Below are 13598 nucleotides of genomic sequence, written 5' to 3' on the forward strand. Positions count from 1 at the left end.
CCTACCGGTTCAGCCAGCTCAACTGTTGTATTTTGTCCTTGTCCATCAGAAAGGACAAACGAAGATCCGCTTGGGTGAACCTGGCGGGAAGTAGGTTAAAATAAACAGAAAAGTCTTAATTAATGTCACATTACTTTTTTTTTTTAGACAAATACATATACTGCAAATGTAAATACGTGTTATATAATATCCATGCAAACCCAAGGAATGAAATTCACCAAGGTAAATAAGGTAAAATCAAAAAGAATAAAGGGGAGCAAGACGATGTTCAAAATCCCGCCTTGCCATAGCAAACACTGCTTTGCTACATGGAAGCGAGAGCAGGAAACCTGCTCTCGTTTCCCTGAAGCAAAGCAGAATTGCTTTTGGACAAGGGGAGCTGCATGTCAGCAGCTCCCTTTTCCCAAAAGCAATGCCGGCCCCATGAGATTGGGTCCCCGGGGCCAAAAGTGGCCCAGGGAAAGGGGGGCAACAAGGCCACCCCCCCTGAAAATATTTAAACAAAAAAAAAATAACAAATGAGGCAATGCCCCGGGGATGGGTTCCCCACCAGGGCCAATAATGGCCTCAGGAGGGGGCCACGAGGCCACACTCCTGTAAAATGTTTATTTTTTTTTATAACAAATTTTATTAGGTTATTTTGCAATGTGTAGGGGTCGCAGCCCCACCATGGCCAGAAACATGCACAGTGAGTTTGTTTCAATAACCAAATTGAAATATATAACACCCACCAAACACTTAGACAGGTTCCGGTCTACGTGTTTGTACAGGCGGTGCATTAGTCATAGTGTGCCACATTGACTACATACACATACATATTTTCTCCAAAACTCTCGGTGGGGAATACACCAACACAAAACAAAGCGACACATCTTGAGGGGTCTGCAGTGGGTTTTTTTAGATAAAAAACGTGGCCATTGTTCGTCTCAGGGGTTGGGGGTCTCTGGGGCCGAAATCAGCCTCGGGATGGGGGCAGTGCTACCCCCTTCCCATTTAAAAAAAATGTCACAGGCCCTGGGGGATGAGGTCCCCAGGGCCGTAAAATATTGAGAGAATGGGGGCCACACAGCCCCTCTTCTAACAACAAAAATGAAGAAACAAAAGCTGGCATCTCGCCGGAGGCCCCACCCCTCCCTTCACCACACTGCAAACACGCCTCCTGGGTCAGGAGATTTAGTTCCTTAGATCCTTAAGGGACATAAGGGTCCTACTAGCCCACCAGGTACCTCCAGTAATTCCCACACAGTGGGATTGCTGATAGGTGGCCCGAGGCAATGCCCCTTTTTACACCACTCTGCAAACGGGCCTCTTGGCGCACTGCAGGTGGAATGATGAGGTCCCCTTGAGTCCCGAGGACCTCAGGACTAAAGTGGACTTCATCCACTGAGCAGCAGTGTGCCAGGAAGCGCGTCTGCAGATTGGTGTAAAAAGGGGGCGTGCCCTCAGACCACTCTCAGCAAGCCAGCTGTGTGGGGCTTACTAGAAATAACAGGAGGGCTAGTTGGCCCCAAGGGACCCTCGGGGGGCAAGGAGACTATCCCCAAACAAGACCGCGCCAGGAGGCGTGTTTGCAGAGTGGTGCAGGGAGGGGGTGTGGCATGTGTCCACCTCTCAGAAATCCCACTATCTGGGGCTTACGGGAGGTGTCAGGTAGGCTAGTTGGCCTCTAAGGACCCCCAGCATCGAAGGGGACTTTAATCCCCATTCAAGAGCACACCAGGGAGTGCGTTTGCATAGTGGTGGGCAAAGGGGGCGTGGCCTGCTATGAGAACTTACCAATGCTGTTGTGTTGGACTTACTGGAGGTAATAGGAGGGGTAGTTGGCCCCCCAAGGAAGTCCTTGGGGTCCAACTACCCCTCCTGTTACCTCCAGTAAGTCCCACACAGTGGTATTGCTAAGAGGTCTTCTGAGGTCACGCCCCCTCCCCCCTTTCTCCACCACTCGGCAAACGCACCTCTTGGCAAACTACGGGTTGGGGGATGAAGTCCACATTACTCCTGAGGGACTTTTGGGGCCAAGAAGCCCTCCTGGTACCTCCTATAAGTCCTAAGCAGCGGAATTCCTGAGCGATGGTCGGAGGCCAGCCTCCTTTCTGCACCACTCTGCAAACGCAACTACTACTTTATAGTTATAAATTAGCATTTTAAAAAACCTTTGAAATTCACTGAAAAAAAACATAGGTTTCAGGGAAGTTTATAGTTCATAATTAGCATTTAAAAAACCTTTGAAATCCACTGGACATTTCACTCGTACAAAACCGAAGCAATTCGGCCGTTATAGTTAGTTGAGCTAACTAAAAATTGCAGCCCCGCAATGCACTGCTGATGACATCACATATTACATCACTCATGACATGGTCAGTGATATCACGGATGACATCTGCTTAATATCGGATGCACCTCCTCACACCCTAATATAACCTTTCATACACTCACTCTAAAATAGAGACTACCACTCTCGAAACCATACACACCAATACCAGTTAGTACATACCCACTCACTGATTCATAGGTCTACACACATCCACTCACTCACCCATACAATTTCTCCTACATGCAGTCACTCATCAATACAGCTACTACTATATGCACCCATACAGACACTTACATACTGTCACTTACCCATAGTTACTAACACACCTAGTCAGCCACCCAGACTCACACTGCCATTTACTCACCAATACAGTTATACACACACACCCTCACTTATTCATACAGATACTTACTATCTTCGACAATCCCCGACAAGCGCAAATTCATCCATACAGCCACTCACATATACTCAGTTATATACTCCAACACTCACATATACTGCCTTTCACATATGTAGTTACTCAGACATGCCATTGAGACATCCATTCACTCACTGACACAGCTATACGCACACTCACCCATACAGCCCCTCACAGACGCACTCATGAACCCATACACCCACTGAACCACCCAGTCACACATCCATTCAGAGAGTTACACCTCCCCCCACCCACACAGATACTCAGGCACCCATGCAGATACTTAGACAACCAATCATTAACCCATATAGACACACATGTAGCTACTCACCAACCCATGCAGCCACTTGCATACCAACTGACAGACTGATCGACATTCACACAGATTAGTTACTCACCCATGCATTTAATAAGACACGTTTAATCACTCACTTACACAGTCAGTCACGCACCCACTGCATAATCCATTCAGACACTCATACACCCACTCATTCAATACACCTTTGCGTATCTATATAGAACATTATTAAACTTTTAAAAATCACCCAGTCTCTGGATGATGTCATCCGTGATGTCACTGGCCATGTCATGAGTGAAGCAATATGTGACGTCATCAGCAGTGAATTGCGGGGGTGCAAGTTAGTTAGCTCAACTAACTATAACGGCCGAATTTCTCTGGTTTTGTACGCGTGAAATGTCCAAGTAACTACAACGCCCCTAAAACCTGTGTTTTTTTCCAGTGAATTTCTAAGGTTTTTTAAAATGCTAATTTCTAACTACAACGTTCCTGAAACCCATGTTTTTTTCTATACACACACAGCACAATTTAATGTAATAATTCAATGTTTTTTTGATAAACAAATTTTTATTGATTTGCAAAAAGAATGCATCAGCCATTCAGCACTGTACCATTGTGATTTAGGATAACATACATGAATTTGCACTACCCAGTGTACAGACACTAATAAATACAAAATGGAATTAAAGTGGATAATCCCTGTAAGACTAGGCTCCCCCCGCCCAATCATTCCCCGAATTGCTGGCCATGCTATCTAGCTCGCGGAACCTGGCCCTGGGAAAGCACATGGGGGTGTTCTGAAGCATGTACAGGAAGTGGGGAAGCACCATCATTTAAAAAAGGGCCACCCTCTCCATGGGGTTGAGGGGCAAAGACTGCCACTTCTGGAGGACCAGGGGAGTGATGTTGAGGGCCCAGCTAAGCTCAGGTTATAGGGTCACCCAGATCCCCAGGTATTTGAAGGATTGACAGCGAAGAGGTACATCAGCTTGTCAATCGAAGCATTCACGGGAGAGGTGGAGGAGAACCAGAACAGATTTGTCAGGATTCAACCGGAGGCCAGAGGCTCGTTCGAAGGATTGCAAAATACGGAGACAGTGTGGGCCGGATCGGGCGCGGTCAGCTAAGTGGATGAGGACATTGTCCGCGTATAGGGCGATTTTGTCTGGCTTGGTATTGGGCCATTCCCATCCCCACACTTGCTTGCATGACCGCATCAAGGATGCCAAGGGCTCCATCACCAAAGCGAAGAGCAGGGGGAAAAAAGGGGACAACCCTCTGCCTCGTCCCCCTGCAAAATCGAGAAGGGCTCCGACAGAACCCCGTTTACCAGAACACTGGAGGGGGTAAAGAACCTTGACCATGGCCTGGAAGCGGGGACTGAGTCCCATCTTACTAAGAAAATCCTGAAGAAACCCCCAGTCCACCGAATTAGAGGCCTTCTCGAAGTCTACCAGGAGAATCGCCAGGTACGGGGTGAGGAGATGACGGTGGGCCAAGGCGGAATGCAGTCTGCGAAGACAATGCCGGGTGCAGCGTAAGGGCATGAACCCGCATTAATCGGGATGAATCAGCGTAGACAGGTGGGGTTTGAGCCGCTGGGCGAGGATTGTGGCGAAACGTTTGACCTCAGTATTAATAAGGTAAATAGGGCGATAGTCTGCACACCGTGACGAGGGCGGCTGGGATTTAGGAAGAACCACAATGGTGGCTATGTCCGTCTCCTGGGGGAAGGAGCCTTTCTCCACAGCTTCACGAAACAATTCAGCAAGGTGAGGGGTGAGAAGGTCCTGATAGTGCGCATAGTATTCTTGATGGAGGGCTTCCGGGCCGGTGTCTTACCGGAGGAAACAAGAGCGATCGCTTCCCCGATTTCCTCACGGGTGATGGGGCGATCTAGATCAGCTTGAGTAGCAGGGTCTACACTCGGAAGGCAGCAACCCCCCACCTCCAGCAGGTCCGCGAGAGAACGGGCTGGAGCTCGAGCCGCATATAATTGGTGATAGTAGATGGCAAAGGCCTGGGCCATCTCAACTGGGGCACGGCACAGCGATACATTTGGTGCCACAATCTCGGGAATTATACCGTTCGCCCGTGGGTACGCGGTGAAGGAGTGAGCCATTCTTATTGCCCCAACCGTATACCCTGGCCACGGAGGATCGCCAAAGGAGTTTGGCAGCGTCCAGTGACAGCTGCTTGATCTCTGACAGGAGCCGGGTGAGAAGTCTCGTATCGGAAGCGTCTGGGGATCGGGCAGAGACACGTTCAAGGCACAGGGCCTGCTCCTCCCGTGAAGTAATTTGTTCCAATTGGGCCTGTCGCTGGAGCTGGCCCTTGGCAACCCCTTTAAATGTGTCCTTGCCCACTTCCCACAGGGTACCCGGGGAAGAAACAGACCCCTTGTTAGTGAGAAAATATTGTGTAAGTTCCCGCCCCACCACCCTCTGAAAGTCCCTGTCCCGAAGGAATCACGCATTTAGCCTCCATGTTTTCCGGATAGAGGAGGGGGAGGGGCCCGTGCGAATCATCACTGGGGAGTGGTCAGAGATAACTCTTGGAAGGAGTGAAACATCCTGAATCAATAGGCAATCCGTCGATGGGACGAAGATCACGTCAATGCGCGCCTGTGTGTGGTACTCTGCCGAGGTATGTGTAAATTGTTTAGAGTGTGGGTGCCATACGCGCCAGGTATCCCATGGACCCCATGATGCAGACCAAGACGTCAGCTGTTTTGCCTGTGGGATTCTACTAGGGGACGGGGACCAGTCGTATCAAGATTGGGTGATGAGACCGCATTAAAATCGCCCCCGAGGAATGTGGGACCAATTGGTAGGGAAGCCAAGAGGTCAACAGATTTAGCTAGGGTCACCGTCAGCATTGAGGGAGGAGAGTAAAGTGATAAGATTGAGCGGGTTACAGTTTAGTGTGCCACTAAGGGCTACGAAAGTGCTCTGGGCATCGAGAGCCATCTGCAGTCACAAGGGGGAGGGAAGGGGCAATGATTACCCATCATGTGTGTTTCTTGTAAGAGTAAAAAATGTCCGCCACTAGGCGCTGTGCATATCTTAAAACAACCATGCGTTCGAAGCGGTCCAAGGGGCCATGATTGACACATGACATGACATGACAGTGTGCCCACTGTCTGGCAAAGTGGTACTGCTACACTTTACAATGTGGTGTAGTGGTCTATGGTTGTTTAGTAATGTCGGTTGAGAAGCAACGCTAGGTGTAAAATAATCTGGATCTCGGGAGTAGTGTTTAACAAGTTGACGAGTGATTGTTGGGCTCTTTTATTGGTGCAAAGGCATGTTTTCACATGTTGACGCAATTGTTAAATAATCCTGAAAATGAAGTGTTTAGAGCAATAGAGAACCCTTAAAAGAGCACGCAGTGGAAACACACAAGTCACTCTGTATGATTTTACGAAGGCCCTGGAAGTTTGTAAAACGGTGAATACACAATAGAAGACTATAGCACAAGGCATGATTCAATTCCTGATTTAAGGTAAGTTCCACCACCATTGAACCTTTAGTCCTCGAGAAGACGAGATATGGAACTGCCCATAAATACCCTTGTGAAAGCACAGGCTCTCTAGAAGTAAATACATTTGGGGGCTGGAAGGGGGGGGGGGCACATTGTGTTACAGATAAAAATTGTGGGGAGATGGATATATATACACACACACTTGCTCAAAAATTGTAGCGGGACTTGGTATATGTGTATATATATATATATAGCCAGCAAATATATAGTCCGATTTAGACAAACGAAATCAGTAGAATGAAAATTAGTTTACCAAATTATTGTGCGAGATGTAAGTTTGTTGTTTCTGTATCGCTTCCTAAAACATTAAGCAGTTGGAAGCGGAAAGACAAATAGAGTTAGGGTACGGGGTTAATGTCCCCGTCCCCTCTACACAAGAAACGCCACTGTAAGGTAAGCTACATGCCTGGCTAAACAGACTCCAGTATAATCGTAACTCTCTATAGATCCCGCACATACGAAACAATTCCCTGTCGCTTGCTCACCTTCTGCACACGCCCCACGAAACAGACTGGCTTGCCGATGTACTGAGTCAACATGCTAGCGTTGATGCGCGTTCTCGCTACCTCGTGGATGTCACCCATTGTCGGTGACACTCCTCGAACATCCGGCTCAGAAGAACTCTAGACTCTCCGTGTTCAGTGGCGGGAACTGGCCGTATACGCCCTGCGCCTTCCCTATTGGAGGAGACTAGGAGAAAATCATAGACATAGTAGAAGGAAAACTTTTATGGTTTTGTTGAATAACACGTCAAGAGATTGTCCTACTTTCATCTCGAAACAAACTCAGACGGTGACAACTACATCTAAACTACGTCAACGCTAGACCGCGTACCTCGATAGAGGTCGTATGGCAGCCATGTTAGGCGTAGGCCAGCATGCCTTGTTTCTTGCGACTAAGGGCGGTACTCACTCACACCATTGGATGGTTTACCTAAAACTACGACGTCACGGGATACGTTACGCCTATGCAAGGTTTATGACGCTAGAAGCTGGGATGAGAAGTAATCGGTAAACATTGGAGCGCTCAGGGTGTTTTGACAGTGTGGAGTTCAGCTTACCATACAACATTGGAACAGTTTAACCATTGGCCTTGTGGGCAGACCGGTAAGTACGTCCAGCGAGCTAATCACATTTACTGACATTTAGTCTCTAGTAATGCAGATTTGCTTACTGGCGGTTTCTTGACAGGTCTTGTGATTGTGGTGTGTGTCTATGTGTGCGCGCGCGCCTCGTGGTTATGCTCACAGCCTTGGATAGTGCTGCCCGCAACCTCATCTTTCTGTCGAGGTAAAGTTCCAATATTCTGGATAATGTTAACATTTTATGCTCCCTTTAAGCACATTTTCGTTGTCAACGCCCCCCTCATAGGAGGTGACATACTTGTTTCAATCACATGACCCTCTTCATAATCAAACTCAGGGATTTAAGTGGGATAAAAAAAAGTTGGGGAGTGTTCAAAGCCATAACCATTAATGTTTTCCAAGAGGCGTGGTCCCGGTATTTTGGGGCGCGGCTTAAAATATTTCAGCTAAAACCTCGTCTGTAAGGACTGGGAGTAGAACTAAGAGTAATGAAGATTACCAGTAAGTAATCAGGACGTTTGGTCACTCACTTTGCAGCTACTTAAAAGTCTCACATAATTTGCTTTGTGTAATGTGATAAACGTGTCATGGGGGGCCCGAGGAAATGTTTCTGGGAAATGTTTATACTATGCTTGCGAGAGCCTTGATCCAGCGCAAAGGGATACATTTACATATTCTTCTTATGTCACAGATTCTTATTCTTATGGGCGGGGCCCATAACACCAACACACGTCGCATTCACACAAACTCACCCGAATCTGTACACAGGATAATGGGCTGCAGGACATGTGGGTAGCTTAATATCTATCAGGATACATTTTCTTACTACTTTATATATACATTCTATATACACCTTTCAGAATCCTGACTTAATCATCAAGGCACTCCACCGTTTGGTCGATGGACCAACTAGTTGGACTGGTTGATGGTGAATTAGAACCAGCTAAAACACAATTGAAGCCTAGGAAACATTTGATATTTTCAGTAATTAATTTAAGAACCACAAACTCGTTTCTTATAATTTCAATTTTGTTTAAACATGTATCGAACTCTTAAATCTTGCATTTACTGACTACAGCTCATTATCTCTCTTAGAATTCCTTGTTCAATCATTCTGTCTATTACAGGCGTTACTCCAGCAACTATTTCTGGTGTTAATTTATACTGGGAAATGTTCGGGTAATTTACTCCTTCTTTTTCAGTTATTTTCACAGGATCTACTCATTTCATTAATCCGACATCTTCCGCTGTGAAATCCCACACTTCTGTTTTCACTGTTTCTTTTAATTCTTTAGGTATTCCCTCTGGATCAAATACAACAAATGCATCGGTAATTTCTGGTTCTAGGTTAGCCATTGTCATTCTGTAAAGAACATCATCATCTGGAGTTTCAAAAGCTATACCATCAGGTGTACAAAAGATGGTGCAATTCATCTTACAAAGTAAGTCCCTTCCTAACAGATTTACAGGACTAGTGTCACATACTACAAGAGATGCATATCAGCAAATTTCCCTATTCTAACCTTGACAGGTTCGGTAAGATGGGCTTTTATCTGTTTATTTGAAAATTCCAACCACTTGGGTTGTCTCACCTGAGAGAGGAAGATTTTTCACTTCAGCTGATCTAACAGTTGAACGAGTAGCACCAGTGTCCACTAGGAAAGTAACATTTACTTCATTCACCTTTCCATCCACAAAGGGTCCCGTCTGGTCTACCTCTAGAGTTGCGCCAAGTACGCACTCCTCTTCCTCTCCTAGGCACCATCAATAACTCTCTTCTGACTCACTTTCATCACGTTGCAGCCAATACTGCGAAATGGCACCAGCGCGCAATAGCTTTGTTACCACTTCTTCGTTGTAGAATCCTATCTCATTACTGTATCTTTGAGGATTTAGGTTCTGTGGAAAAAGTGGCTTTGGCACCTGACACTGTTGGGTAACAACCTGCTGCTGTTGCGGCGGTTGGCAACTCACCTCATTCTGCACCCGTGGATTCAACGATGAATTATCACCATTAGCTTTCGGTGGCAATTTACACTCGGATTTCCAATGCCCTAATTTTCCGCAATTATGACATGGCCACTTCTTTTTAGCTTCATCTATGCTAATCTGCCCTTTTCCAATATTAGGTTTTGGTCTTGCTTGCCCTATTCCATTGGCTTGTTCGATTAACTGGGCTTCTTGTCGCTCCGCTACTTTAACCTGTGCCCACATTGCCTTTTCTTTCAACTTGCGTTGTTTGGCTTCAAGTTCATCACTAAAATATTTTGCATTACGCAACACTTCGTCAATCTTTTTATTTTGACAGTCTACTGTATGTTGTTTAATCATTTCGCTAACTTCCGGCCTTAAACCATAAACAAATCTGTAAACAAAATGACTCAAATCCTTTTCACTTAGCTTTTAAGCAATACAGTGGAGATGATAAACTAACTGTAACCTTTATTAATATGCATGCACTGATTCTTTAGCCTCCTTGTGAGTTCTGTCAATTTTTACCCAATCTGTTTCTTTCAAAGGTACTTTATTTTTCAAAAACGTAATTACCTGATCATATTTTTTCATTACTTCTGGATCTGGGGCTCCTGTCTTAGGATCCCTAGGATACTCTTGAGTTGGCCAGTACATTCTGTCTATAAATCTGCAGGTACAATTATGTCAAAAAGACCATTCAGATCTATCCATAATACTTTTGAAAGTTTTACAAACCTATATACCTGTCTATACCATTCAACTGGTTTTTCTCTCAACCTTGGAAAATCATTTGTAAATGACAAAATATCCTGTCTAGTCCATGGAACATCTACATATCCTCCTCCAGGAATTTCTCTCATGGGACATTCTTTTACCACTGGCTCTTTTTCTCTCACCGGGAAAGCTAGAGAGGCTTTGTCTGTAGTTTCCTCTCTCCTTCTAAACCATCTACTTTTCCATCGATCCACATCACCCCATTTTCTTAATAATGCAATTATTTAATTTGGGTTAACCTTCCTGTAGTATTCAATGTCTTTTTCAGTAAAATCTTCTCTGTATGGCTTCGCCAATGACCTTATTTTTTCAAAATGTATTCCCATTTCACACGCTGTCTCTTCTAGCTTTTCATGCAAAGTCCTTGCTCTCCAAGTTATGCTTTTACACAAAAACATTAATTCTTTATCTTGGTATGCTTTTAATTTTTTAGTTGGAATAGTTCCTACAATTAATTCTTCTAAAGTTACTTTTAATTTCACCATTTCTAAAGATTGTGGTTCTGTATCCTTTTTCTGTAAACTTCTTAACCATTTCTAAAGATTGTGGTTCTGTATCCTTTTTCTGTAAACTTCTTAACCAATCACCTAATTCTTCAGATGTTGGTCCTACAGGGGTTGTCGCTATTCTCATTTTATCTATCATTTTCTCCGGGGTTTCTGTTGCTGATTCTGTTGCCATAGGAGTCTTACTTGCTGGACTCTGGTTTACAGTCAAATTTTTAGGTGTACTTAATCCTGATATTCCTGCAGTAACCTTCCATTAATTTTCTCCTGAACTACTCCTTTCTTTCTCCTTTTGCATACCGCAATTATAAGGGACTGTCAAACAATGCTCATTATCTTTTTGTTTATCAAAAACTGGTATCACTGGTCCTATAGTTACAGGCACAGTCACTGCTTCCATATTCTTTGTTAATTCTCTAATCCAGGGGTCTCCAACCTTTTCTGCAGTGAGAGCTACTTCTGATCCGTGAAAATGATTGTGAGCTACTAAAGGCCAAGCAACTTGTGAATCGTTCCCAAAGTCTCTTCACGCGCAGCTTCATTGACGAGGGATAAACAGATACCCATTTAGTGTCTGTAATGCACAATATGAAACCAGAGAGCCCGGTATAAGTCCTGGCTTTCCTCCTCAACAAACTGCATACTCCTGACCTCTGCCATAACCAGCTAAGAAGACTACAACCATAAGAAATCATATGGACGTGCAGTGCTGTTCAAAGCTGCAATCATACTAAAAACCATAACCTGCACATCTGTCTCTCACATCTTTTCATCCACCAAACTAGTACGTTCCATAACTCGGTATTCGAACCTCGGTGGTCATCATGCACAACATGGAACACTTCCCACATAGGCTCACAAAATAAAGACAACACCTTTCCCTCCACAAACCCTACACATGGATTGGCTTGCAGGGTAGTAAGCAGTATAAAGTAACAAATGCTGCAATACAAATATTTTATTACATCATACCTACTTTTTCTACTTTATCACATGACTAGACCTTGAAATGCATGAGTTCATGGTTTGCACTGTACAAATTCTCTCCTAACAGACCATAAATGTATTCCATGTAATAATAACCTAGTCCACATGTATGGTTCACATGACTTGCCACTAAGTTCATTATCATAGAATTGTCATCAAGGATGGTGGGAGTCCATGATTATTTCATGATTAAAAGCTATTACTTCTAAAAATGCCTCTTAATCTTCAAATCATGGTCAGTGGATCACAGGACACTCACCAGAGTCCTGAACATACAGCTGTATGAAATGCTTCCTATTCGAAACGAGGTGCATTTGTCTTGAACTCTCATAGCTCCACTTTCCGCCCATCAAATAATAAATGGACAGAAACAGTGTACATTGCTGCAAATAAATATATTATATTGCTTAAGGATGTCTGGTCCTGGGCGCAGAATCAAATTTTACTTTAAATCATATTTAAATTTCATTTGGTAAAATGTTTTCAACCAACTCACCAGCTTGATTATAAAAGTTGGTTCTTGAGCAATAAAATGGTCACTAAAATATAACTTTGAACTTGGGATGCAGGAAATCCGCAATCCACTCCACATCATCTGATAATAAACTGCTCCATAACCATTCCGGAACAGAGTGTAATAATGTGCCAAAGACCAATTGTGATACTTATAAGTTAATAGAAAAAAAGAACATAGGGACTGGGTGGAGCAATAGTGCAGGACCGGGATATAAAGAGTTTGAATGATAAAAAAAAAAGTCTACGTTTATTTTTTCTCTTCTCTAAACGTTTGGAATACCTGTGTGAAATGAATTGGTATCTAGGGTTTCCAGTAACCAATAGGCAAGTGTTTGCCTCTGTAAATGAAAGCTACCTTAGCAGAAAGGCCAAAGACTGAATGGGCATGGCACCAAAATACTTTTATAACTACCTTAGAAGGTTTGATACAAGATTCAAAGAAATACACACTGCTTCAGGTGACCTTAAGTGCCAGATTCACATAAAATGTATATTCCAATCCAGGCATATGTTAAGACAGAAGCAATTTACACCTGGGAGCCTACGTAAACCATGCATGGGTGAGTGATGCAAAAACTAGATTTAAATGTACTTTATGTGAATTTGATAAGCTGGAGGCGAGGTGGAAGAATCGGTTTTGTGTTTTACAAACAGGATTTTTATAGTAGCAGGAGGCCCTCGAAATAACAGCGCAGGACACACAACAGAACAGAACGGCGGGGTCTGAGGGGCCCGGTCAGGACTGGATTACAGGAACCAGGATATGCTGGGGAAGGTTGGGTAGGAACATGCACACGAGAGATGATGATAGCAATTTGTAACGTGCATAGTTACTCTAAGAATGTACCAGCGCGACCCAGCATAGATCGGAAAGTGATCTGAATGCTACACAGCACACTGTACATATTTCATCTGTATCAATGGGCGCCATGCACACGGTACACAGTGTGGGTAGAAATGTTTCTGAATGACCCAACAAATCATCAGTTTCCATGCTCTGATTCTGAAAATGAATTATTTCTAGCACGCCATGCCAGCGGCAAGAACCTAAAGTTGCGGAGGGAATCTTTGAGCACTAGAACCCCGCAGCCATGTGTTAGTGCTGTAAAATTGACAAGCCCTGGTTCCCCTCATCTGCTTCTGCCGCTTTTCTATGCCTTGTTCACAGCAGCAGGTGGTGATGT

General features: G+C 44.4%; 2 protein-coding genes across 6 annotated transcripts in view; one reads left to right on the top strand and one right to left on the bottom strand.

Annotated features, from left to right (window-relative positions):
- Positions 1–7239, bottom strand: part of RPA3 (replication protein A3) — a 29407-nt gene extending 22168 nt beyond the window's left edge. The window contains exons 1-2 of the mRNA XM_085630887.1: positions 7059–7239; positions 6–80 (exon numbers count right to left, since the gene is read on the bottom strand). Coding sequence (XP_085487013.1) covers positions 6–80; positions 7059–7157 — 174 coding nt within the window. The 5' untranslated portion in view covers positions 7158–7239. The remainder of the gene's footprint in view (positions 1–5; positions 81–7058) is intronic.
- Positions 7240–7307: 68 nt separating this feature from the next.
- UMAD1 (UBAP1-MVB12-associated (UMA) domain containing 1) overlaps positions 7308–13598 on the top strand; it is a 136976-nt gene continuing 130685 nt past the window's right edge. For 2 of the 5 annotated variants that reach the window (XM_085630884.1, XM_085630883.1), the window contains exon 1: positions 7371–7679. Coding sequence is in view for 1 of the 5 variants with exons in the window: in XM_085630886.1 (XP_085487012.1) it covers positions 8146–8158 (13 nt within the window). In the remaining 4 variants the exon portion in view is untranslated. Of the gene's footprint in view, positions 7680–7763; positions 7863–8130; positions 8159–13598 lie in introns of those variants that run through there. The other 3 variants (XM_085630885.1, XM_085630882.1, XM_085630886.1) reach the window with 3 other exon arrangements.

The sequence above is a fragment of the Triturus cristatus genome, chromosome 10 (assembly GCF_964204655.1).
Source record: "Triturus cristatus chromosome 10, aTriCri1.1, whole genome shotgun sequence".
NCBI classification, from domain to species: Eukaryota; Metazoa; Chordata; class Amphibia; order Caudata; family Salamandridae; genus Triturus; species Triturus cristatus.